General features: G+C 47.9%; 1 protein-coding gene across 2 annotated transcripts in view; it reads left to right on the forward strand.

Annotated features, from left to right (window-relative positions):
- Positions 1 to 21,263, forward strand: part of DAP (death associated protein) — a 76,656-nt gene extending 55,393 nt beyond the window's left edge. The window contains exons 3-5 of one of the 2 annotated variants that reach the window (XR_012092814.1): positions 17,537 to 17,579; positions 19,264 to 19,921; positions 19,958 to 21,263. Coding sequence is in view for 1 of the 2 variants with exons in the window: in XM_007961216.3 (XP_007959407.1) it covers positions 17,537 to 17,579; positions 19,264 to 19,377 (157 nt within the window). In the remaining variant the exon portion in view is untranslated. Of the gene's footprint in view, positions 1 to 17,536; positions 17,580 to 19,263 lie in introns of both variants that reach the window. The other variant, XM_007961216.3, reaches the window with a different exon arrangement.
- Positions 21,264 to 27,491: the final 6,228 nt, after the last annotated feature.

Raw genomic sequence — 27,491 nt, forward strand, 5'->3', positions numbered from 1 at the left:
CAAAATGTAAAACCATAGGGCCATCTTACCTATAGCAGTGACCCAGAGAAACAAGGGCCCTGGATTAGTTTGCAAAGCAGTTCAAGTCAGCCTTGAGTCCTGTAATGCTGCAGAGAGCCCAGCACCCTCATACCCCAGCAGGGCTGGCCCCATCTGGGTGGTCGCTCCTGGGTCTCCAGCACCTAGCACTGGGTGGTTGCTCAGTGAATATTTTACCTGATAGAAGGGCCCAGGCACAGTGGTGGTGAGCACAGATCCATGCATGCTGACTGCCATGCCCCACACATCCACACTGCCCCTGGGGCTCCACAGTGCCAGTGAGAGCTCCCCACCAGAACCTGTGCCTCAACTGAAAATGTCCTTCCCTTCTTCCATCCCTAATAAGACTCCCCTTCCTACAGGTCCCAGCAGGTGTGAAAAGGAGAACAAAGAGCCTCCAGTTCCTTCTTTGGCCCCAACCTTAGTTTGCATTCTAATTCATTAACATTTGCAGGGCTGTCCTTAGAGATGGTAGTGGCAGTTCTCCTGAAATGCACTTGTGTTGTTCTTGCACTTTCTGTCACTTCTCTAGTGGGTCTCAGAAGTCAGATGGGTGGACTTACCTGCCCAGCCATGTGGAAGAAGGAAGGCTGTCATGTAGATGTCTACTCATGCATACCACCTCAAAGTGAGGATTAAACACTACAAATCAGTTCCCCTCTGATGTCTTAGTGGAAAGTTTCCATTGAGCCCTAATGCTCCCTAGAAGCATGTCACATCCTGCCCGTGGAGGGGCCCACCCAGAGCTCCATTCTGGTTACCCTTTTCGTGCTGGAGGCCATGCCCTCCAGGTGCATCTCAGCTCGGAGAGGAGTTCTCCAGGTCGCAGCTTGCTCTGTCCATCATCCAGCATCTGCCTCCTCACTTTGTAAATAACAAGGCATATGGATATCTTCACTGGTGAGATTTGCTGGTGGTAAAGCATGTTATCTGACTGCCCCATGGAAAGCAAAGGAAGCTGCCTCAAGGTAGGGGACCCCCCCCCCCCCCCCGGCCGCAGGGAACCTTTGGGAGAAGCAGGTGGGAGTGAGAGCTGTGGGCCTGGGGCCTAGTGCAGCACACACTGGACATTCCCCTTACTTCCTGCCCCTACCCTTTCATTCCTCTCTGGAAAGGCTCATTCGCCAAGTTCACAGAGATTCTGTGGTTCCCTATATGTCCTCAGGAGCAGCTGTGGGGGAGTTCTCATCCCTGATGAGGATCAGTCTTGTGGAAGTCCTTCCTGTCGATAAGGACATACTTAGTTTTCATGTGGTTGCCACGGAGACTGGCCACATCAAAACAGAGACAGCCCACGTTTCCAGAAACCCATGGTGATCTGCTTTTGCATTAGCTTCTGGGAAACCTCACAGGTGTGGCCTGATGGCCTCTTGCTATTTAGGGAGCCCTCTGGGACCAATCTTCACCTCAGTCCCTAACCCAGCATCCTATACAGCTTGTGAACACCAAATGCCTGTTAGTGGAGAGGAGGAAGAAGGTGACAGTGATAAGAAGCAGAGACAAGCTCTTATGTCCCTCTAGCAACTGGACAGGCAGGAAAAGTAGGAAATGCTCTAGAGATTGTGCAAATGCTTCCTTATTTTCAGGCATGCTTGATACTTATAAACACCATAGACAGACAGACAGGTAAGTAGGTAGGTAGGTGGGTAGATGTGAACAAATGTGAACCTGGAAGGGCCAGTCTTCTAATATAGATCCTTAGTGGCTCACTAGGTCCAGATTTTAAATAGAGCCAAGTGGCCATTTGCTGACTAGGAGTCATACAGGTACTCTGAATTTCCCCCAAAACCTGCACCTTTTTATCTTTGGGACTTTTAGCGCTCACCTGAACCAAACAACCAGGGCTCAGCTGTATCAGCCAATCAGAACTAAGCAAACTTCTTTTTTTTTTTTTTTGAGACAGAGTCTCCCTCTGTCACCCAGGCTGGAGTGCAGTAGAACGATCTCGGCTCACTGCAAGCTCCGCCTCCCAGGTTCACGCCATTCTCCTGCCTCAGCCTCCCAAGTAGCTGGGACTACAGGCACCCGCCACCACGCCTGGCTAATTTTTTGTATTTTTTGTAGAGATGGGGTTTCACCGTGTTAGCCAGGGTGGTCTCAATCTCCTGACCTCCTGATCCGCCCGCCTCAGCCTGCCAAAGTGCTGGGACTTCAGGCGTGAGCCACCGCGCCTGGCCCCATTTTTAAAATTTGAATTAACAGACCTGATTGGGAACCTGGGTAGGAACTTTTGCTCTAAAACCCAAGCCTTCCTTTGTTCTTTGGAACATACCTTCATTTTATATTGGAGGCTGTGTCTTCCTGGTTTGCAAACTGTTCACTGGAATAAAGTCTCTTTCCTCCAAATTCCTTTTTCAGAGAACTTTTGTTGACAGATAGATGATTGATTGATAGAATGACATCTACATATGTATATATATATAGTATGTGTGTGAATAAATGAATGAAACCAACTAATAAATAAACCACAATAAACCTTAGGGCCCTGAATATTAATTTACCCAGGAGAGACCCAGTCACTAGAGATCAGGGCATCATGAATAGTCAATATCAGGGAGTCGGTGAAGACTCTAATTAGTGACTCACAGTACATTTTCTCGAAACCCAAACTTTAGGGGACTTTGATGCTGGTCTATACCACAGCCTGCCCTACTGTGCTCCCATGCTATTCTAATATTCTGCAGTGTTTGCTATAAACGTGGGTGAAGGTAGGGCTGTTGGGTTGAATGTAAGTTGTCCTAACTCACTAGCTGGTTTTGAAAAGTGAACAGAATTGGTTGTGGGTTTAGTTTTCTGCCTATTTGACCCTGCTCTCTCTCGTTTTTTTTTTTGTTTTGTTTTGTTTTTTGTTTTGCTAAGTCTGGAAAAGGCCCAAGTCTTGGTATGATCTGAGGAGGGGCCTTAGGAGGGCTTGCAGAGCTAGCATTTCCAATCAGGTAGCAGCTGAATTTGCAGATCCAGAGACCACTGAGGCCACTTACTGTGTCAGCCTGGCTGGCTGGCGAGTAGCTGTGCTCTCAGCTCACCAACTCCCTCCCTGCTGTGTGTGGGAAAGGTGGATTAAGGATATAATTCCTGGTGAATCCAGCCACAGAGGAATCAGAAAGCCCTCCTCCATCATGCAGTGTCCCTGACTTGAGCCCACACTGTGCGTGGTTCTCCCAGGCCATGCTTTGACTCTTGCTAGATGCATAGCTCCGTGACTAAGAGATACCTGGCTGGAAAGTATCCTCATTACAAGTTAACTCTGGCATCTCTCTAATTCTGTTGCTGGTTCTGCATGAAAACGTCCTAGTGACAGCTGATCCCATTGAAGGTCAGCCACCTGTGCTTCCGGAGATGGAAGTAGACTCAGACCAGATGAGATTTCTGGTATTGGATTAGTGTGTGCTTCTTTCTAAGATGAATTCCATTGACAGTTGTCTTGTTGGATTTTTTCTACCTACATGATCATTTTCCCTTTTAGAATCATCATAGTTTTATCCTATTTAAAATACATACTTTGTACTTTGAACCATGGACACCCACCTCCCAAAAATTATACCATTTATCATATGACCCTTGACCCTGAAGATTGCATTTCAAAATATAGACAATTAATAGAGTGATTTTTAAAGCATCTGTCTAATCAGCATTGAGCAGTCACCAGCACCTTCCCATAATTGAAATTCCCAAGAATGACTCTAACACATGGACGTGTTTGGAATCAAAGATGGAACCGTTTTTAGGGTAAATGTTACATCCTGAAATCAAGCAACTTGTAAAGTTTTTAATACATAGATGATTGTTATACAGACTAATCATCATACCAATTGTCCTCAGCCCTGCTGGACAGCCGCGCATCTCTCCGTTGTAACGAGCTAACCATGTAATAAAGCACGGTGAGCAGGCACTTCCTAGGGCGGTGCCAGGAGCCTTTCTGAATCCTGCAAAGGACTGTATCCAACACCTGATCTAGCATCTTTAGAAGTGGCCCACCTACAGCCAAAGTCTCCCAATGGTGTAGCTTTGGAGCTACACCTAGGGGGGCTTCCCCCCAGTATCTTCCATGTTGCCATGTAGTTAAATGTGCACACTTTTTTTAAAATTTGCCCCTTGCCTTTAACGATAACCTACATTCTTCCTAAAAGTTATCTTCTCTGGAACATTTCATTAAGTAAAGGAAGCAGCCATTTTTGCTGCTTTATAGTGTTTGAATTGTTTAGGAGTGGAGGTGGACAGGGATTCCCACTCTTTGGTGCTGGGGGAAACTTTTCTCATAGTAATGTCCTCAAACCCTGCCCCATGGCACCGTGCAATGCTTAGAACAAAGGAGTGAGGAAACTCAAGGTGGGCACACTGGCATTCTTCAAAGAAGCCCTGAGAAACTCTGAAATTCCCCAGACTTGAAAGAAATGAGAGAGAGAGAAAGGAAGTGTTATGCTTTAGAGGACAAAAAGCAATGACTAGACTGTCTTTACATAGGAAACTAATTCATTACTTATCGCCACTAAACATGAGCTTGTCAGTGGATGTCTATTCCAAACACAGTGAATATACTATTTTATTTAAACTCCCTATTCTACAAAGTAGGAATCATTCCCATCTTACAGATGGACACTGAGGCTTTGAGAGGCTGCTCATCTGAACTGAGATTTGACCTCAGAACCATCTGTTTGCTAAGCCCAGGCCCTCAAACGTGCCATGACACTGCTTTTGTCTGTGGTTCTGAATCGCCTCTGACTCCTGTAGAGATGGCAGCAGAATGTCTGGGATTTCTACACCAGGTTGAGGCCTCCCCCTAACCCCCTACTCCCTCCCTCACTGTCAGGAAGCGGTGCCTGGGCCGTGCCCCTCAGATGTGGTCGCTCCTGTATGTGTGATAAATTTTGAGACTCTCAGTGGTGCAGGACCATCAGTACGTATTAAATCCATAAGATGTAAGAAGGGTAATTAACACTTCCTCTCATTATTTCCCCTTCTTTGCATCCGGGGAAATAGGTAGAATAAGGAAGAGCAGGAGGAGGGGAGGGAGGAGCCACACGCCAGACGCTGAAGTGGTCTGGGACGGGTAGAGTGCTGGGCCCACAGGAGCTTTCTAGAGCTGTGTCTAGAGGGAAAATGAAGGTCCCCGCCTGTTTAAACTAGACGCCCAGTCTGTGGCGCATGCAGAGTGTGGAACACGTCATCTACTGATGAGCCCTGTTCATCCTACACACTCAGAACTTGGGGTTTTAGCCTTTCCTAACTAAAAAAAAATCTCTGTGAAGTTTTGACATCTGGATCAACAATTAGCCAACCATCTGTGGGTGGAATGCTACCTGGAGAGAAATATTTCAGGACCCCCAAATGACAGCATCCTTCCCACAGAGACCCAGACCTGACCCAGACCCAGAAGAACAGGTTGGGGTGAGGTTTTGTCCTGAAATCACAGTGTCCTGGAAACAGTAGGTCTGAGGAAGGGGCAGATTGCTGTCGCAGCCTCTTTACTGAGGGATTTGAAGACACTGATTCCAGTCATATGACGCTACCACCTCACTGCAAAGAAGGTGCTGTTAGACCAGTGCGAACTCAAGTATTCTCCCCTAGAAGAGCGCCTGTGGCTGTGCCCTTTTGAAACATTTTATAAATGTCATATACCAAATTTAGAAGGAATTAGGTTCCAGGTTATTTTCTCTCGGGTTTAGAATTGTGTTTGCAGCGCTGGAGTTGAGTTCTATATACCTTTGGTCGGACTCATGTGACAATTAGCCACTCCTGGGGAGAAGGGGCACCTCGTGTCTAGGTGCCAGTAGCCCTTGCCCGCAGTGCCTGGCCAGGTTCCATTTCTCCTCGCGGTGGCCGAGCTGGCCGGAGCCTTCACGGGCTGAGAGGACCAGCAGTGCCATCTTGTGGGAATGTTGTCAGTGCTGAAGCCAGGCTGAAGGAGGGAGACGGCTTCACCTGTCACACTCTGAAGGACGTTGCCCAGAAATGCCTGGGTGCAGTCGAGTGAGACGTTTCCCTCTGCTCACCAGCCATGCTAATTATTATTTTGCTGTCCAGAAAATTAATAGCCCAAATAAATTAAGACCAAGCCAAGAAGGTATTTCAAGAACTAAAAATGGCAGGAATGGATTTGTTTTCCATCGACTTACTAGGAAATGTTTAAAAAGTCACCCCAGGTGGGACTATATTTTCCATAAACTCTGGAAGCGCAAAGCTATAGATTCCGAGCAGAGTCAAAACAAGAGTTTTGGAATTTGTTTCTAGGCTGCCCTGCAGGCTCCGTGCTTTCCTGAGGAGAGTGGACGAGGAGACTGCTTTTCCCAGTCAATGAGCGCCTGTGCTGGGCCGCAACCTAAGTCACCCCTTCATCAGTGCATGAGAAGGGCCCGCGGCCCCAGTCACTTTGTGCGGGCAGAAGCTGATCGAGGGTGCTCCGTCCTCCCACTGCAGTGCTCTAGCGTCATGTCCTCTCTGTTACACACGTGCTTAGCGCACACTGTGACTACCTTTCATCAGCACACAGTGGGCGAGGCCCAGGGGCCTTTTCTTCTGCACTGACAGAGGGTTTGATTCGAGGTGCAGCCCAGTTCTCAAGGTCATTACCCTGGAAGAGCAGTCTCTTTGCCTTCCCTCCTCAGGAAAGCACAGAGCCCACCAGGCAGCCCAGAAGCAAATTCTGAAACTCTATTTCGACCCTGTTTAGAATCTGTTGCTTTCTGCTGTATGTACGTGTGTGTGTGTGTGTGTGTGTGTGTGTGTGTACACATGTATACAGTCACCTAAGGAGGTAGGGTCTGTTGCTGTCCAGTTTTATAGACAAGGAAACTAAACGTCAGAAAAGCCAAACACCAGCTCACCAGCTTGTCCCTGGCAGAGTCAGGATTTTAACCTAGATCATCCAACACCAGAGCCCACACTCATGGTGTCCATTTGCCACTGTCCCTCCTTTCTGTGGTTCTGAATCGTCTCTGGACCTGTCGGCTGCCTCTGGATCTGTTGGATGGTTTGAAGCCTCCCCTGCATTTTGTTCCCAAGACTGAGGAACAGAGTTGTCTGAGATGGTGGAGATCTCAGCAACCCAACCGAAGAGCACAGCCCTTGCGCTTTCTCCCGGGCTCTGCCCCCAGGACCCCAAGCAGGATTCCAGCCTCTCTGAAGCACCATTTCTTCCTCCATCAAATGGAACATCGCCTGCCGAAGGAACTCAGATGAGCGAATGATTTATGTGGAAGTGCTTTGTGTGATAGTTAAATGCTAGAGACCTAAGTGATCATTTTTCAGGAAAAAAAAAAAATCCACTATCAAGTCAGAAAGTAAATCTTTAGGTAGATTTGAATGTATTGTACTGTCTGGTTGAATAAAGGACTCTCAGGTTACATTTAGATTGCTTACCTTAAAACTCTGCGTCTCTAAATCATATACAGAAGGCAAGCTAAAACTTGAGGCAGCTAAGCCCTTTAAAATGAGGGGACTGGGCTTGGGGCCAAGATTACATGCCCTGTACAGCCCTCGTTCCAAGTCTGGTTCCCAGCACTTATCACTGTGCAACCCTCAGGCAAATGGCTGGCCCTTTCTGATTTACCATTCTAATCTGTGAAATGGACAGCTCCTGCCTCACAGGCCCAAGAGAGTTAGATACATCACTTCTAAGGGGAGCGCCTGAACTCAGCAGCTGGTCCGTAGTACATACTGGTGATTGGTAAACGGTAACTTTTATCACCTGAGATCATTTCTATCCTTTAGGGAAAATAGAGCCCCAGTGGCTTATTAAAGGCCATGTGTCCCTGCCTTGTGTATACACACTTCCCACTGATAGAGGACATTTACATGAAGAGGAGACAGCATTTGCAGAGGATAACTTGAGTAGACTTCCATGAACCCAGGTCAAAACTAACATGAAAATGATTCTGTTACATACTACTCTCCAGTAATGCCTTTGCTGCCATTTTGATTACTTTCAGTGGGATCAGAGACTTGACCAGATTCCCAGTTTCACTATACTCCGTGCACAGGTGTGTGTGTGTGTGTGTGTGTGTGCATGTTTCTCCCCATCCCAGAATGCAACTGCGTGGTAACTAAGCTGACCCTAATCCCTACCAGGATGCTTGGGAAGGAAGAGGCTGACCAGTCAGATGCACATCGGACCCCTCGCTATTGCACAGAATCCTATTTTGGGGTGAAGAAGGGCACTGCATTTTTCCAAGAGTGCAGAAGCTCCCCCAGGGTTAAGGGAAGAAGGGTAAGGACCCCACAAAACTAGCTATGGTGAGCCAGGCTGGAGCAGGGCAGCAGATAGAAATTACTTTGTCCACAGGTTGCCTATCAGTAGCAATTCTGTTTGAAGATTATTAACAGTCGGTCCTTTTGGGACACCCGGATTCATTTTTTGGCTGACCTGCTCTCTGTAGCCCAGGAGAAAGTATTATTGCAATATCGGTGTCCTGTGGGGACTGAGTAGGTACATGTGGGGTATCACGTACAGTTCTAGGCAAAACTCTAGAAACCACACTGGAATGCAGTTGGGAGAATAGCTGAGAGAGTGAAGGAATTTGAAATCATGCCTTTGAGTCTGGGAAAGGGATGTTCTGGGGGCTTGTGGTAACCTTCTTCAAATATCAAAGGGCTGTCCTGTGGAAGAGTCGTTAGACTTGGGATGGGCGCTGGACTAAGTGCAAGAAGACAGAATCCGGGCCCCTGGGAGACATCCAGGCGGCCCCCACTGAAGGCCCTCAAGCTCTCGACTGCAAAAGGATGAAGGTGTAAATTGCAGCAGCCGTCTATCTGGTAGCGAACCTCCTGTCCAGCCCTAACTCACAGAGCGCGTCGCTTTACCCCTCTCAGAACTGGCGCAGAAACCACGCTGTCAGAGCCCCACGATGGCGAGGGAGGGAAACGAACGTTAGGTCTTCTCAATTTTTAATGAGTTAAGTGTTGGGATGGCAGTAATTTGAATATATTGAGTTAAATAGTTGCTGTATGGGAGTTTAGGGAAGTTTTAAAACTATGAATTTGGGTTTCTCCGCCCTTTCCACATTCATTTAAAGATGAGACCATCAAACTCAGTGTTGATGAGATCTGCATTCCGCAGGGTTACTCCCTCACTGAGCGTCTCTGGCACTTCATCCTGCCTGTCTGCAGTTTCCACAGAGTGCCAATACGGTGTAAATCTTCTTCATTAAGAAAATTTAGAAAATAGGAAATAGTGAACTTTTGTTAAGGACAAAGGGTCCTTTTCAGAGTTTGATGTGGTCCTTACCAGATGGACAAGAGAGACCCACGTGCACGCACAGCAGGTGGCTGCTTAGTCTGGGTGTGAAAAAGCTGCAGTTTCTGCTAGTGTATAGGAAGTGTTATCTGGATTCTAATCCTGGCTAATTCTGCCTGGCTTGCAGTTCCTTTACATTTAAATAAGTGTGATTTTTAAAGTCAGGAAAGGCCTGAGGATACGGGGCGGGCAGGGTTGATAGTTTTCACTCTCTCTGTTTCCTGAGAGAAAATAATGCTGCATCTTCAAAACAGCATCTGTCAGAATGATTTTCATCAGATCAAATAAATCCTCAAAGCAGCTCTCATACTTTATAGACTTGAGAAATGCAGGTTATACTTTGCATGGAAGCCTAATGGCATTTAAAATAGGTGTGTTTTGCCTGTACAGCCTTACACCCAGACTCTTGACCGGGGTTTCTCGCTTGTGAGATTTTGTTCAAGCTACCATGTCTCAAAGAGTTTAGTAACTGTTTTTACTATATGAACATCATAAATAATTATTTGCCAATTTAAGTTACTGTTAATTATAGTTGGAAAAAAGGATTGGGCTCTGAAGCCTTTGGGCCAAACTTGATGGAAACCTTCAGCAGCATACGCTGCGTCACGGTGCGAGTGATGTGAAGATACATATCGCCGCTAGACATCTTGGAAGAGGCCTGCCTTTTGCCATCTTTTCATGGGCAGCTGCCATATGTCCTTACAGCCGATTATGGCCTTTTCAGTTTTAGAGGAGAGAAGACTTTTGGGGGAGGACTTTTGGTTCATAAAGACTTTTAATGATTAATGATCAATACAGATTGATACTTATTATTCTGTGGCAGGGAAGCTTATTCTTAAAAATTAGTTGCTAAATCTAAACCACAGTACGATACCTCTTCACACCCATTAGAATAGAGCCTTTATCCAAAAAAACAAAACAAAACAGAAAACAACAAGTGTTGGCAGGGATATGGGGAAATAGGAACCCGTGTCCGTTGCTGGTGGGAATCTAAAATGGAACAGCCGCTGTGGAAAACAGGGTGGTGATTCCTCAAAAAGTTAAACACAGAATTACCATATAACCCAGCAATTCCACTTCTGAGTTACACACAAAATAATTGAAAGTAGAAACTCGAGCACATATTTATACACCCACGTCCATAGCTGCACCATTTGCAGCAGTCCATGTGTCCATCAGCAGACAAATGGATAAGCAGAATGTGGTCTGTCCGTACGGCGGAATGTTATTCAGCCTCAAAACGGAATTCCCACACATGCTGCCACATAAATGAACCCTGACAATACTATACTAAATGAAATAGGCCAGACACAAAAAGACAAGTACTGTATGATTCCACTTAACCTGAGATCCCTAAGATAGTTAAACGCATGGTGATGGCCAGGGGCTGGGAGGAGGAGAGAATGGGGAGCTAGTGTTTAACGGGGACAGACTTTCTGTTGGGAATGATGAAAAAGTTCTGGAAATAGATAAAGGTGATGATAGCATAATATTATGAATATACTTAATGCCACTGAGCTGTATACTTAAAAATGACTAAAATGGTAATAATTTGTAATTAGTTGCTGGGCTGACTGGGGTTTCTAAACGAAGTTAGAAGGGAGGGAGAGCTTGGACTGTCTTTAGGAATAACATTTGCCTGGAGCAGACCAGAGCTAAAGGAGACTCCTCAGTCTGGTGTCCTGTCACTTCCCACCAAGTTGCCTCTTGGGGCTCGATAAGACTTTCTCACGAAATACAATTCTTGAATATTGTGTAAAAAGTGCAGTCTTAAAGCAAGGACCTCACCTGTGGAAGTGCTGGATACACGGGGTTCTTTCTTTCAGTGCCTTATTTCTTACCGGCACCAAACAGAAGGGGGCGCTGAAGAACAGCAGTGCAGGATGAAGTCTCAGGTCTTCGTGTTGCTCTTCCCCAAGTTAATTGAGTGGAAGGCACACTGTTATGGTTGTGCGCCAAAAGACTGCTCTGACCTAAGCCACTGAGTGACTTTCCCTGTTCCTGCTCCTCAGCTCGGAGTCAGCCCTCAAGGTGTGCACGAGGGCAAGTTCATGGCCTTTCCGTCCTGAGTCCCTTTGACTGCAGCGCCAGACCCTCAGTCTTGCCATCACTCAGCCAAGTCGCCAGCACCACATCCAGCAGAATGACTGGCCACTTTGTATGGGATGTAGCACAAAGCACACCAACCCCTGGCTCATCGCCGCACCCAGCGGGCCTCACCTCACCCTGCACCACCCGATGGCTGGCAGAGGCACATTTCTTATGCTGAGCCTAGCATGATTTTCACTGACATGCCCTGCCTTTATGAGCAGAATCCAGCAAGCCACTAAAGCTCAGCAGATTCAGTCATGGCTCACCACAAAGGATCTATCTCTGTAAAATTTGGGGTTTTGCAAGGACAGCGCCATCTGTGAATGCCTCCTGTGGACTCTTAGAATCTGCAACCTGCAACCATGGCCCTGGACGCTCCTGGAATGAGCTGGGACTCGGCGGGGGGAGGGTCATTCTTATTCCTAGGGGTCTCCTTTGGCCCCCAGAGTCTCCATGGCCATTCAGCAGTTGTGATGGGACAGTGTCCTTGAGCAGCTCATGTGGGAGTGAGGTGCTAAATGTGGGTTTAGGAAAGGAAACAGCGTGAACTGGGAGTCAGAGGTCGGGTTCTTGGCCTCGGCTTCCATGTGTGTTTTCCAGCACTCAGGCTAGAGTAGAGTGGTCATGATCTTGTATCATCACTGTTCATATGCATTTCCCCTGGGACATACTCGAGGCATAGAACCCCACCCTTGTCGTGATCAATGCAGGAGACACCCAGAGGACATCATCTCTGAGGAGCACCGAGGGCAGGGAGGAAGGGTGGGACTGTGGCAGGTCCCTGAGTTCCAGACATCTGTCATCAGTGCACACAGGGGACCAGTGCTGGAAACAGACTCCTGATAGCCAGGTCCCCAGAGAGCCTCCCGTGGTAGCTACTACATAGTGGGACTGGGCTCAACCAAGGAGCCTGTCAGGAACACCCAACATGGAGGCCTCTCCAGGCTGGCACCCTGCTGCTGGACAGCACCTCTGCGCCCAGAGTTCCATCCACCTCTGCAAAGGGTGGCCTACTCACAGCGTAGTGAGTAGGTGGGATCTCCTTTAGCCCCCAGAGTCTCCATGGCCATTCAGCAGTTGTGATGGGACAGTAATTCTGTGCGTGTGTCAGTCTTTATAAATACACACAGTAATACAGAATTACAAGTGATTTTAACTTTTTTTGCTTGTCTGCTTTTCAATAATGAATATGTACAGGCAGACCTCAGAGATATTGCAGGGTCTGCTCCAGACCACCATAATAAAGCTAATATTGCGATAAAGTGAGTCCCACAAACTTTTTGGTTTCACAGTGCACATAAAAGTTTTGTTTACACTCCATTGTAGCCTATTAAGTCTACAGTAGCATTACGTCTAGCATTACATCTAAAAAACAATGTGCATACCTTAATTTAAAATTAAAAAACAATTAAAAATTCTGTATGCTGATGATCATCTGAGCCTTCAGTGAGGCTCAGTCTTTTTGCTGGTGGAGGGCCTTGCCTCAGTGTTGATGGCCGCTGACTGATTGGGCTGGTGGTTACTAAAGGTTGAAGTGGCTGTGGCAGTTTCTTAAAATAAGACAACAGGCCGGGTGTGGTGGTTCACGCCTGCAATCCTAGCACTTTGGGAGGTCGAGGTGGGTAGATCACTTGAGGCCAGGAGTTCAAGACCAGCCTGGCAAACATGGCGAAACCCCATCTCTACTAAAAATATAAAAATTAGCCAGCCATGGTGGTGTGCGCCTGTAATCCCAGCTACTCTGGAGGCTGAGGCATGAGAATCTTTTGAACCGGGGAGGTGGAGGTTGCAGTGAGCAGACATTGCACCACTGTACTCCAGCCTGGGCAACAGAGTGAGACTCTTTCCCTCTCTCTCAAAAAAAAGACAACAATGAAGTTTGTGACATAGATCAACTCTTCCTTTCAAGAAAGATTTCTCTGCAGCATACGATGCTGTTTGATGGCATTTTACCCATGGTAGAACTTCTTTCAAAAATGGAGTCAGTCATCTCAAACCCTGCCACTGCTTTATCAGTTAAATTTATGTAATATTCTATATCCTTTTTTGTTATTTCAACAGTGTTTACAGCATCTTCACCGGGTGTAGATTCCAGCTCAAGAAACCACTTTCTTTGCTCATCCATGAGAAGAAACTCCTCATCCTTGAGGAGTTTAATCACTAGATTGCAGCCATTCAGTTCCATCTTCAGGCTCCACTTCTAATCCTAGTTCTCTTGCTGTTTTCACAACATCTGCAGTTACTTCCTCCAGTGAAGTCCTGAACCCCTTCAAAGTCACCCATGAGGGTTGGAATCAGCTTCTTCCAAACTTCTATTAATATTGATATTTTGACCTCCTCCCATGAATCATGAGTGTTCTTAGTGGCATCTAAATTCTTTCCAGAAGGTTTTCAATTTACTTTGCCCAAATCCACCAGTGAATTACTTATTTCTTAAATAATGAGACTTGAAAGTTGAAATTACTTCTTGATCCATGGGTTGCAGAATGAATGTTGTCTTAACAGATATGAAAACAACATTAATCTCCTTGTATACTTGGTCTTGGGTGGCCAGGAGCATTATAAATCAGCAGTAATACTTCGAAAGGAATCTTTTTTTTGAGCAGTAGGTCTCAACAGTGGGCTTAAAATAGGCAGTAAACCTTGATGTGAACCGATGTGCCGCCATCCCAGCTCTGTCATCCCACGTATAGAGCACCCACAGAGTAGATTTTACGTAATTCCCAAGGGCCCTAGGATGTTTGGAATGGTAAATGAGCATTGGCTTCAAATTAAAGTCATCAGCTGCATTAGTTCCTAATAAGAGTCAGCTGTCCTTGGAAGCTTTGAAACCAGTCATTGACTTCCCCTCTCTAGCTATGAAAGTCCTAGATTACATCTTTTTCCAATAAAAGGCTGTTTTGTCAACATTGAAAATCTGTTGTTTAGTGTAGCCACTTTCATCAATGATCTTAGCTAGATCTTCTAGAGAACTTGCTGCAGCTTCTTCATCAGCAGTTGCTGCTTCACCTTGCACTTTTGTCTTCTGGAGATGGCTTCTTTCCTTAAACTTCATGAACCAATCTCTGCTAGTTTCCAGCTTTTCTTCTGCAGCTTCCTCACCTCTCTTAGCCTTCATAGAACTGAAGGGAGTTAGGGCCTCACTCTAGATTAGACTTTGACTTAAGGGAATGTTGTGGCTTGTCTTCTATCCAGACCACTCGAACTTTCTCCGTATCAGCAATAATGCTCTTTTACTTTCTTGTCACTCACCCCAGTGCTCACTGGAGTAGCATTTTTAATTTTCTCCAAGAACTCTTCCTTTGCATTCACAACTTGGCTATTTGGTAGAAGAGACCAGCCTGTCTGAGCTTCCGACTTGTCTTCCTCACTAAGCTTGGTCATTTCTAGCTTTTGATTGAAAGTGACAGACATGCGACTCTTCCTTTCGCTTGAACACTTCTAGGCCATTGTAGACAATTGTAGAGTTGCTAGTTGCCCTAATTTCAATATTGCTATGTCTCAGGGAGTAGGAAGGCCTGAAGAGAAGGAGAGAGACAGGGAATGGCTGGTCAGTAGAACTGTCAGAACACATGCGACAAGTGTTGATTAAGTTTACCATCTTATATGGGCACAGTTCGTGGTACCCCAAAACAATTACAATAGTAACATCAAAGATCAATGACCGCAGATCACCATAACAGACATAATAATAATGAGGATGGACGCCCATAGACCTGCTTATGCAGAGTTGCCACAAACCTTCAGTTCCTAAAGAAACACATTACCTGTGAACTGCAATAAGCCGATGCCATAAAACAAGGTACGTGTGTGTGTGTGTGTGTGTGTGTGTATGTGTGTGTGTAGAGGGGAGGGTGTTTACCTATATATGTACATAATTACTCAAGCTTCCTCAGCCACCTTTTAGGGCTCAGTTTGATGGGGAAGCTAATTCCCTTTATTATGCATGTATTCTTACTAGATTGACTATCTATGGATGACATTTTTATCAAGTTTCTGGAGTGGGGTGATCTGTATTTCCGCCTTTCAGAGCCTCGACAGATTAAAAAGCAAGTAAGACATGGAGACAGTGGAAGCCACTGTGCACTCCTGCTGCGGAAAGACGGCTGTGCCTTGTTGAAGATGAGAGTATATGATTCGCTGCCAGAGTGGGGCCATCCCTGCTTCAGGCTGTCATAGATGTTTAAAAGAACATTCCAAAGGCCTTTAAGAAACGTTGTGCTGCCATCTCTGTATTCCTTTCCAAATCTTTTATAAAACGTTAGAATTCAGACCACAGTTCCCGAGCTTTGGATGCAAACTCCTTGGCCTGAATCCCTGGAAGCCCTCCCCTGTTAGTGGCATCAGGCACCACAGCAGGGTGTGCTTTAAGAATCAAAATGAATTCAGTTATACCATGTGGCGGGGCTTAAACTTGAGCTGAGCTTACTCATCTCTGGCCGGCTATTAATCCTATAGCTAAATCATATACGTAAAGGAAGGGGAAGAAAATCCAACCTTGGTAACCATACAACAAACACTAAATAAAACCAAGGTCACGTATGGGGTATCTCTGTGCTGCTTCGTAAAACTTGAAATTTCTTAACCTTGCGAAGTAACATAAATTACTTGGGGGAGTTTCAGGTGCTTTTGGTAAACTCTTTGGGGAAGTAAACAGTCAGTGAACTTTCTGAATGCTGGGACTTTTGCCTGCAGCAAAACAAAACTAAGACAAGTGGATTCCTTAAAAAGACCACCAGCAGCAGAGGAGAAGTAGAGCTGGGAAGAGACAGGCTGGGGAGCTCAAGGGATAAATTCTACCCCCTCTGCCCAGCAGGGCTGGCCTTCAGCAAAACTGAGCCAAGAGGGAGATGCTGCTTCTCCACCCACCTCCGTGAGTGTTCCAGATGGACCGTGCTGTCCCAGCTGGGCTGACCTTGTATTCACCTCCTGCTCTTGGGTGCCTGTACCTCTTGGTGAAGCCATTTTGGAAGTGCACACACCTTATCCACTACCTTAAACTGTGTCCTGATGTTTTTAAATTTCGGCACATGTAGCCATCAAAAATAAATGTACAGAAGAGTATATAATTACATGGAGAGATGCTTACCATAGTCTTAGTTCAGAAGACAGATTACAAAACAGTGTGACTATTTTTGTAAGAAAAAAGTTAAGAAGAAGACAAGCACGTACATCTATGCATAGAAGGAAAGCCTGGAAGGATAGCGCCGTGTTAACAGCCGTGTTTCCCAGTGGTGGACCTGCTGGTGATTTGAGCCTGTTTGGGCTTCTCTGTTTTTTCACACTGGGCTGTATTGCTTTGGTACTGTATCCGTTCCCTCAATACTCCACCGTGTGGGTGAGCTCAGTGTGAGTTAACATGTCAAGAGGTGACACGTTTCCCAAGGACCTTATGTTTGTAATGCTCGGGGATTGATGGGGGATGGGAGGTTTGTGTTGGCTCTGGAATCTGCCCTGTGAGGATGCTGGAAGGGGAAGCCCAGGGTTGAGGAGGCAGTGAGAAAGTCTCCAAGTCCATGCCATGTAAAGCTACTTCTCCCCTGCTTTAGCGAAGCGCCTGTTTCATGATCTCATTAAATCAAAAGAATTGGGCTTGCCCACAGTTAAAATGTGTTGATTTAACCAAAAAACAAAAATAGGCTGGGCACGGTGGCTCATGCCTGTAATCCCAGCACATTGGGAGGCCAAGGTGGAAGGTTGGCTTGAGACCAGGAGTTCAAGACTAGTTTGGGCAACATAGCAAGACCCTGCCTCCGCAAAAATGAAACCATTAGCCAGGTGTAATGATGCACGCCTATTGTCCCAACTACTCAGGAGACTGAGGCGGGAGGATCACTTGAGTCTAGGAGTGGAGGCTACTGTGAGCTATGATCATGGCTCTGCATTTCAGCCTGGGTGACAGAGACCCTGTCTCTAAAAAACGCACAAATAGAAAGTGCTTGTTGGCAATTCGCTTGTAGTTGGCTGCAGTCTCTTTCTCTCTCATACTTGGGGCTGAACTAGCCTCAGGAGAAGGAGGCTCCCGAGCCCCGTAGTGTGGTCATTACAACAAATAATGCAGAGGAAGAGGTTCGCTCCCCATTCCGCCTCCACGCCCTCCAGCCTGGCTCTGCCACTGTGTCCCCTTTTTTGGACTGTTTTGTTAAATCTGCCTTTTCCCTTCTTGTTTTCCAGTCCACCTAAACCCACTGTGTTCATCTCTGGGGTCATTGCCCGGGTAAGTCTGGGAGCGTCTGCAGTGGGTTTGAGGCCTTTGCATGGCAGCATGGAGTCTTCTGGTTCCTTCTGGTTTTATTAAACTCTACCTGGAATAACCCAGCACCACTGCTCATCTTATCTGTGGCCATGGCTCTCTTGGTTGCCACATTTCCCCAGAGGGTGCTTCTGCAGACCCCAGGCCAGACTCACAGTTTGGGTCACATCCTTTACCTTTCCAGAGCCACCCTTTGGTGAGACCCAACATTGTGACTTCAGCACAGGCCTCCCACCAGTAAACCCATCAGTGAACCCCTGCCAGCGAACCCCCGCCAGTAAACCCATCAGTGAAACACCGCCAGCGAACCCCTGCCAGCGAACCCCCGCCAGCGAACGCCCACAGTATTGCCGTCCACAGGGCTGCTGTACTCAGGACATTCACTTTCTTATCAGAGGATGCCTGAAGAAAGTGCCAGTGTTGGGGACAGCCCACTGTTGGTGGAGCTGTGACCATAGCCAGCCAACCTGCCAGCCAGAGAAGTGCGGCTCCAGCCTGCTCGTGTGGGCCCCACTCTGGCCACACCCACAGTTGGCACAGAAGCCCATTGATCCCTCTGGAAAATAGCGGGTCCCTCATGAGACTGGGCAGGTCGAACCTGGCTCTGTCTCATAGGCGCCCTGTGCATTTCCTTCCCGGCCAGCGCCCCAGGCCTGGCTCACAGCTGTGGTGGCACATCTGAACTTAAGATCCTGGATTTGGTTCTGTCCTGCCCCCAATGTAAATAGTCACAGATACAAATGCAGCAGAAGAAAGCCCCCAGCATCCAAGTCAGTTCTGTGGGAGTCGTGTGTTCCTGTGTCTCACGGCATGGGGCAGAGCCAGTGAGCATTCTTGCTGTCCTGCCAGTGTGTGGGCCTCAGTACCACCTGCCATTCCCCGGTTCTGATGGCCTGGGCCCCCCTCACCCACAGGGGACAAGCTTCCACCTTCCTTTACCCACTCACAGTCCATGCCTGCCCTGCACGGACACTGGTGGGCGCTGGCCTGGGGCTTCCTCATACACGAACCCCATGCTTCCTGCAGGGTCATTGGTGGGCGCTGGTCTGGTGCTTCCTCACACATGAACCCCATGCTTCCTGCAGGGATGCTGTTGGGCGCTGACCTGGTGCTTCCTCACATACAAACCCCCTGCTTCCTGCAGGGACGTTGGTGGGCGCTGGCCTGGTGCTTCCTCACATACAAACCCCCTGCTTCCCGCAGGGACGCTGGTGGGTGCTGGCCTGGTGCTTCCTCACATACAAACCCCCTGCTTCCCGCAGGGACGCTGGTGGGTGCTGGCCTGGTGCTTCCTCACACATGAACCCCATGCATCCTGCAGGGACGTTGGTGGGCGCTGGCCTGGTGCTTCCTCACATACAAACCCCCTGCTTCCCGCAGGGACGCTGGTGGGCGCTGGCCTGGGGCTTCCTCACATACAAACCCCCTGCTTCCCGCAGGGACGCTGGTGGGCGCTGGCCTGGGGCTTCCTCACATACAAACCCCCTGCTTCCTGCAGAGATGCTGTTGGGTGCTGGCCTGGGGACCGCCTCACCCATGAACCCCATGCATCCTGCAGAAACGCTGGTGGGCACTGGCCTGGGGCTTCCTCATCCATGAACCCCATGCTTCTTGTTGATCAACCTGAGCTTTCTGTGTATCCTGACAGGGTGACAAAGATTTCCCCCCGGCGGCCGCGCAGGTGGCTCACCAGAAGCCGCATGCCTCCATGGACAAGCATCCTTCCCCAAGAACCCAGCACATCCAGCAGCCACGCAAGTGAGCCTGGACCCCACCAGCCTCCCCCGCGGCCGCGGCTCTACTGTACTTGGTATTTCCTTGACAGAGAAAACCAGCACTTTCTCCCAAATCCTGCTCTGCTGGGAAATCTAAGGCAAAACCAAGTGCTCTGTCCTTTGCCTTACATTTCCATGTTTAAAACTAGAAACCGCTCCAGCCCAAACCTTGTTTATGGGGAGTCCAGTTGGATGTCGTTTGAGGATGATTGCGCCCCTAGAGGTGCCATTAGCGGGATTTGCCAAGATCTGAGAAAAACTTTTAGCTTTAGTTCTGTTTCAGCAGTCGCCTGACATCCTTGTCTGTGGTCTTAAAAACAAGAAGGCACACATTTGAGAGGATGAGATTAAGGTTAGGGGAAAAGCTCAGCCATTGCATGCTTTTTAGTATTGGGACAGTAAAATCTTAAGACCTGCGGGAAAGTAAGAAATAAGGGAATCAGTTTGGGCGGCCCCCTCAGAAAGACCGTTAGAGGCAGGGAAGAGCAACGCCAAATTTCCCTCCCTCGTGAGATGGGGGATTCTGTGCAGGCTGATAAGGCACCCATGAGAAAAGCCAAAAAAGAGGCTGATAAGGCACCCATGAGAAAAGCCAAAAAAGCAGAGCGAGACTCCGTCTCAAAAAAAAAGCATGCATCTTAGAAATAGCCCCTCAATTCCAAGAGTCAACATGCCAAAAAATGAGGCTGGAGGCAGGTAGCTCCGAGGGAGGACTTCTGGTATGAGATCCCGGCATGGGAAGCCCAGCATCGCCTCAGCCCAGACAGGCTCCACCAGGAAATCAAGCAAAGCTGGCCTTAAGGAATCACCTCCTGAGCCACTTCAGAGTTCTGGAAGTGACCACAGACCAGGGTGGAGGAATAGACTTCTACTTTATTCTGGGACACTTGAGCCAGAGAGTTGAAAGCTTGGAAAGAGCAGATAAGAAACCTGCCCCTTGTTTCCCTAGGGACATGAGACACCACATTCCATTTGTGCTAGAAAAACCTGTCCACTGATGGGTCTAACTGTTCCAAACGCCTCCCACCCCGTGTGCACAGCTGCCTGGGTCCATCGTCACTTGGGTGCGTCACGTTGTCCTCTGATTTTTAGATGAATTTTCTGTCTAGAGATGTCCTAGTCTGCCCACTGGCTGGTGGCAGTAGAGTACCCTGCATCTCCGAAAAGCCAGAGGGTTCGCCTAGTCAGACGAAACTCCAGAACGGTGCTTGTGGAGGGCCTGACTGTCCTGCTCACCCACAGCCGATCTGCTGCAGGTCAGCAACCATGCATGAGCAGCTGCCAACCACCAGCCTTTCTGGTACTGTTCAGTTCACGTCTGCCTGCTGGTGAGGGCAGAGGCAGACCTGGTCAGACCCAGCGCCCATCCTCCCTGAGGGAGCACAGCACAGCCTCACACTTGAAAGGCAGTGTTTGGTTTCCCATCTAATCAACTTAAGGGAAGCCGGCGTGTACCCTTCAAGACCCTGTCGCCACCTATTTCCATCAGTTGGTATAAACTGAGGGTGGCTTTTAGAGACCCAAACTTGGTCAGCAGCGCTGCCGTGGAACACCCCAGCAAGTACCTCCCAGCCTGCCTTTTGGAGTAGCACCCAGGAGGGGATGCTGCGCTCCAGCAACACCAGGTCAGACCCGTGCAGACCCCTGCCCCTGCCGTTGCAGAAATCCAGAAGCAGGCTGAATGCTTCTCAGTCTTCAGCCGGAGGGAGGCTGTGATTTCCAGAGGTGTGCTTTTTATGTACTTTTAGCTAGATCTGGCATGCATCTGTGGGCTTTAGACCATTAAATCCAAACTGTTTGCCTAAGTGAGTTTATCAGTTGTTAATTTCAAGAATATTGATGATTTATAATAAAGCTCCTGCATTTCTCTCCAGCTTTGTTTTTTCTTGTAGATCAGAGATTCCCTTTTATATTTTACCAGGGTTGCCAGATGGTTTCAATAGAAATACAAATACCCATACATGTGTACATGATGGGCGTTTTCAAAACTTATTTTCCAGATACAGAAGTCGAACTCTTGGACACCTGGTGACTTGAGTCTAATTATCTACTTAAAATGTCATAACATGGAAAAGCTTAATACCATTGATTAAAGCATATTACTTGGGCCCAGCAGCTGGCCTGTGCCAGGTAGGCCCTTTGGGAACAGATGTAAGAGAGAATGATTCGTAGTAAGCCCAGGGGTGACAGTGAGCAGCTTTTGATGTACAAGACGTTTGCCTTAATCAGAAGGTGTCCTGTAACCCTTGTGAGAAAATAATCACAACTATTACACTGGCGATCCGGAATCAAACTGGAATTTGAGTGGGAGGGGTCTGAGGTTTTGTCACCCAGGGCTGTATTTGTCAGGGAGCACCAGAGGGAGCACCAGGGGCCGCATTCACAGCCCCCGCTTGGGTGTAGCTGGAGTCTACACCTCCAGCAACCCTGGCCTTGTCGGGTGTTGCCTCTGAAGCTGCTGCGTGTATTCCTGCCTCCTGTCTCCCATGCTAAGCTGAGCACAGGAACCAGGGGCATACCCATTTTCTGTCACTGGGCAGAGTCCGTTCTCAGTAAATACATGGTGGTGGCCAGAAATGCCAAGCATCCAACAAGCATGGAACAGAACCACCCCCAGGGCTCTCCACACCATTCCTGAACATCATCATCCAGTGTCAGTTTTCTATTGCTGCCTTAACAGAGTCACAAATTAAGCCACAAACTGTGTGGCTTAAAACAACGGGAGTGTGTTCTCTCACAGTTCTGGAGAGGTCTGAAATCAGTGTGTTGGCCAGGCCACACTCCCTCCGCAGGCCCAGTGGGACTTCCTGGCCTCTCCCAGCTCCTGGCGGCTGTGGCCATCCCTTGGCTTGTGGGCAGCATCACTCCGGTCTCTGACCCCGCTGTCACATGGCCATCCCCTGTCTGTGTGTCTGTCTCCAAATCTCCCTTGTTTTCTGAGGACACCAGTCATTAGATGAATGCCCACCCTATTCCAGTATGACCTCATCTTCACTAATTACATCTGCAGAGACTCTGTTTCCAATTAAGGTCACATTCAGAGGCACTGGGATTTAGGACTTCAACATATCTTTTGGGGGAATGTCATTCACCCAAGAACATCGCCTATGTACTGAAAAGCCAGAAACCTCACTCCCAGCTCACACCATTTGAAGAACAGTTCACTTAGTGCATTGCTTTTCTGCAAAAACTTTGCCGGGAGAACCTTTACCTGCTGCAGGTTTCCTGATACAGCATCTCTGGCCATGGCAGCAGCCCAAGCCTGGCTGCAGGAAGTACAGAGAAAAGACTGGAAGCAGAGACATAAAGGGACGGGACCCTCGGCTGCAGAGGCTGCCTGTCCCTGGGTCCAGTGGCTGTGGGATCACTTGCCGTCACATGTGTCCTCAGCCCAGAGTCACAGTGTTGCCACTGTGCTCCATGGACGGTGGTTATACCATTTGACAGGAGGAAAGACTGAAGCTCAGGGTCCAGTGTCAAAGCCACTGTTAGTAGATGGCCAATAAGCACATCAAAAGATGCTCAACGTCTTTAGTCACCAGGGAGATGCAGATCAAAGCCACAATGAAATACCACTTCACCAAGATGGCTAGAACCAGAAAGTCAATGACATGAGGGTACTGACAGGAATGCAGAGAAATTGGAACTCGTACAATGCTGTTGGGAGTGCAAAATGTGCAGCCACTTGGGAAAACAGTCCCATGTGAAAAAACAGTGAGAAAACCAGTTCCTCAAGTGAGAAAACAGTTCCCCATACAATTAAACACAGAGTAATATGACCCAGCAATCCACTCCTAGGTATATACACCCAAGAAAAATGAAACGACATGTCCATGCAAAAATGTGTAAACATGATTATAGCAGCATTACTCATAATAGCCAAAAGGAAGAAACAACACAAATGTCCATCCACTGAAGAATAAATGAACAAAATGTATAGCCACATAGTGGAGTACTACTCAGCCATGAAAAGGAATGAAGGACTGATAACACACAACAACATGGATAAAATTTGAAAACATCATGCTAAGTGAAAGAAGCCAGTCACCAAAGATCACATGTGTGATGTCATTCATATGAAATGTCCAGAACAGAGAAATCTATAGAGACAGTGCTTGCTTAGGGCTGGTATGGGGCAGGGGGAGTAGGAAAGTGATGGCCAAAGGGTACAGAGTCTCTTCTTGAGGTGATGAAAATATTCTAAAATCAACCATGTGAATACTTGCACATACCCATGAGTATGCTTTTTAAAAGCCATTGAACTGTACACTTTAGCCCATGGAGAGGGCAGCTTGGGGTTCTGAGGGAGGCAAGAGAGACTGGCAGTCAGAAACTCAGGGGAGCCAGTCAGCAGGACAGCAAGGAGCCATGTGAGGAAAGTCAAAGAAATGAGAAGACCTGGAAGGGTCAGTGTGGATGCTGAGACCCCAGAGACTATGAAACTGATACTGAAATCCTCAGGGAAGCAGCACATCCCGGGGCGATTAGATGATAGCAGTCAGGACCAGGAAAGGGCGAGCTTAAACAGAAGGCACAAAACACGGAGAAAGGAGACCTGTGAGGAGGACAAATGCTGACCTAAAAACCCCCACAGGGAGCAAGAAGCTCTGCTTAGCTGCTGCCCCTGGATTAGGGACACAGTGTGGGGGACAAGCTGTCCTTTGCTGCGCAGAGCCGGGGAAGACAGGGTCATGAGCACCTATGTGCCTTAATGGCCAGGTGGTGAATGGCAGGCTTGAGGAAGGGCGAGGGGGGATGGCACTGCACCGGGGCAAGCACAGGCTCTAGAGTCACCCCTGCACAGGCTCAAACCTCAGCTCTGCTGGAGCGAGAGGCTCCTCCATCAGCGTCTCTGGACCCCACCTACCCAATTGCAACTCTGCACTCGCAGAGCTTTGTGAGCATGAAAAGAAGTCATACACGCTAACCTCACGGTTAATACAGATGCTCAGTAAATGAGAGGCATTACTGGGATCACGAGGACAGGGGTCCCAGCATGGACAAAGGGTGCTAGAGGGGTACAGAGGTTTGCCGTTGGCAAGAAGATTCCAGAAAGGGATGGTTGGATCAATGCCACTCAAGATTGTGTTCAGGAACAATGAGGAGATGGAGAGGAGGCCAGGGGCCCAGGTGAGTGTTGGCGGAGCAGGGATGGGCAGAAGGGTGCTGGGCCCTAAGGACCCTGCAGGGGCCACCTGTCACCCAGAGGTCAGCGGCACATGCGTGCCTCTGGTTCCTGCATGCCATCCACCGCAGTCTTTGTTTGGGCTCAGGTGGCCCCAGCACAAAGCGCAGCCCTTTGAATGTTTTAACTGAGAAATTCTTTCATAGTGTTTGTGTCACTGGAATGATCCAAGACTGGAGGGGTTACCAAGAGGAGCACATCGTTTTCCAGTGCCCCTGACTCATTCATCTGGTGCCCCATGGGCCACAAGCCCTGAGCTCTCCCCTGCAACCACCCGAGAAGCAAGCAGCCCCTCCCTACACCTGCAGTGTGCCTCTGGGACACCCCTGTTGCCCCCCCCCCGACCCAGAGACCAGGTCCCTGGGGCCACCCTCTCTCTCAGCAGGCCCCTCCTAGAGGGAGAGGATCCCTGGGACATTTCCTTTCTGGGTCCAGGGAGGAAGGAGAACTGGGACGCTATTCAAATGTGTCCTGGAGTTCTGCCATTTTGACACCATTTCAAAGAACCTCCTTAGCTCCAGTTCAAACTAGAACCAGCCCCTGATGGAGCCAGTGCCTGGACCGCAGAACCCAGAAGCTCAGGCGGGGCTCAGGTTCAGGTGCCTCCTGCCACTTACTAGGTTTGGGCACAGGTGACCCCCCGTGTGTGTATCAGGAAGCTACAGGGTGTGATGTGCCCATGGCATGGACAGGAACCTGGCTAAGGAGACCGTGGAATGACCACCAGCCAAGTGGAGGGCGCAGGCCTGGATGAGCGCCACGCAGGCAGCCTGAGAAAGGGCAGGGATTGGAGGTGAGAGAGCAGAGCCATGGGGAGATATGGCCAGACCCAGCAGGTTTGTAATTCGTTGGTTATTGTTAAAGCATCTGCCACTGCCTCGGCAGCCCGTGCTATTCTGCAGTTCTGCAGCTTTTATCTTCACAGCTGCTGTGCTGGTTAAATACTTCTTTTTACAAATCCAAAAGTAAACTTCTCTTTCCCTAAGACTTGGCATCCTGCTGGCCTCTGCAATATAAAAACAAAAACAAAACAAAACAAAAAAAACAGGCATTTTGTAACCCTCCCAGGAGGCGCCTGCAGCCATATGCGCCTGAAGAACGGGGAGGGAGGGAGGGAGTGGGTGGTGGTGGCGAACCATGAGGCTTTGCGAACTTGAGACATCCTCATCACAGTTGTATTCACCGGGTCCTCCAGAGAAATAGAACCAGTGGGTGTGTGTGTGTGTGCACGTGTTTATCCATGTGTACACACACATGCACACATATAGGAAGAGACTTATTTTAAGGAATTGGCTCATGAGATTATGGAGCCTAGCAAATCCCATATCTTCAGGGATGGCAGGAAGCTAGAGGCACAGGAAGAGCTGGTGCTGCTGTTCAAGTCCGAAAGCTCTGCTGGCAGAAGTCCTTCTTGCTCAGGGAAGGTTGGTCTTCTGTTCTAGTCAGGCCTTCAACTGATTGGATGCGGCCCACCCACATAATGGAGTACAGTCTGCTTGACTCAGAAAGTCTACTGATTTAAATGTTAGTCTCATCCCAAAACGCCTTTACAGAAACATCTAAGATAATGTTCAACCACATATCTGGGTGTCATGACCCAGCTGAGTTGACACATAAAATTAGCTAATGTAAGTATTCATTGTGGCTGATTTTTCTCTTGTAGCAGGACGAGCCGCAGACAAAACCTCTCAGACCCCGAGTTGTAGAAGGAAGAAGGGCTTTATTCAGCTGGGAGCTTCGGCAAGCTACTGCCTTAAAATCCGAGCTCCCCGAGTGCACAAATTCTGTCCCTTTTAAGGACTCACAACACTGAAGATTTCATATGAAACGGTTGTGATTGATTGAGCAATCTAGGGGACACATGACAGGGGTTTCATGCACTGATAGAAACAGAACAGGGCAGGGAGTTTCACAACATTCTTCTATACAATGTCTGGAATTTATGAATAACATCAGTTTCTAAGTTATGAGTTGATTTTTAACTACTGGGTTTAGGCTGGGCAGACCCAGACCTGGTTTTGGGCCTGGCACCGGGCTGCTGTGTTTGGTTTTACTTCCTTGTTTCTTTATGAAAACAGGTACTGAGTATAAAACAATATAAAACAATGTGAGAGGGTCTTTTTCTTTCCTCACTCTGGGTCGTTAAAGCATCTTGGATGTGTTTTTACTTCGACCTATCTGCAAATCTTTACAACCTTCTGTCTAGCATTTGCCTTGCTCTTCTAAACAGAGTTTCTAAAATTCAATTAAGGGCATTCATGACAAGAGAAAATTATTTTCCCTCATCTTCCCCTTTAATCCTAAATATTCTCACAAATCCAACTGCCATGCTTTCAAAAAAATCTAATTTGTCAACTGGAAAAGCCCCAGCATGGTCTGCTATAATGAACTAATATAATCTGGAGGATTTGGAACTCTACCCAGAAGCCTGGAATGAGCTTTTGATTACATTTCGACATCACCATTCTGCACTGCCGAGGGTCACTTAAAAGAAAGACTCCAACATTTTGTAGCGTAAGGACTCAGTTTCCTGTGCAAGTCGCCAGAAACCCACTTGTGTTATTCTTTAAATAGGGATGTATTGAGAACATGGAATGTGCTTAGAGAGCTAATAATGATCTTCATTATTTCTAGGGCAATGATTGCCACCTGGGGGTGATGTTGCCTCCCAGAGAACATTTGACAGTGTCTGGAGGTTGCTAGTGGGTGGAGGCCAGAGATGCCACTAAAAATCTATCATAATGCAATTAAACAATCAAAAGCAAATTTCCCTCAACCTGGAATCCTGAAAAAAAAAAAAAAAAAAAAATACATGCGTTTCAGTGATGACAGCACGTTTCGTGGAAGCAACTGAAGTAGCTCAAGCTTGTTTGTGTTTTCCAGTTCCTGGAGCAGAAAATAGTAAATTGCTGTGAT

Source organism: Chlorocebus sabaeus, chromosome 4 (assembly GCF_047675955.1).
Source record: "Chlorocebus sabaeus isolate Y175 chromosome 4, mChlSab1.0.hap1, whole genome shotgun sequence".
NCBI classification, from domain to species: domain Eukaryota; kingdom Metazoa; phylum Chordata; class Mammalia; order Primates; family Cercopithecidae; genus Chlorocebus; species Chlorocebus sabaeus.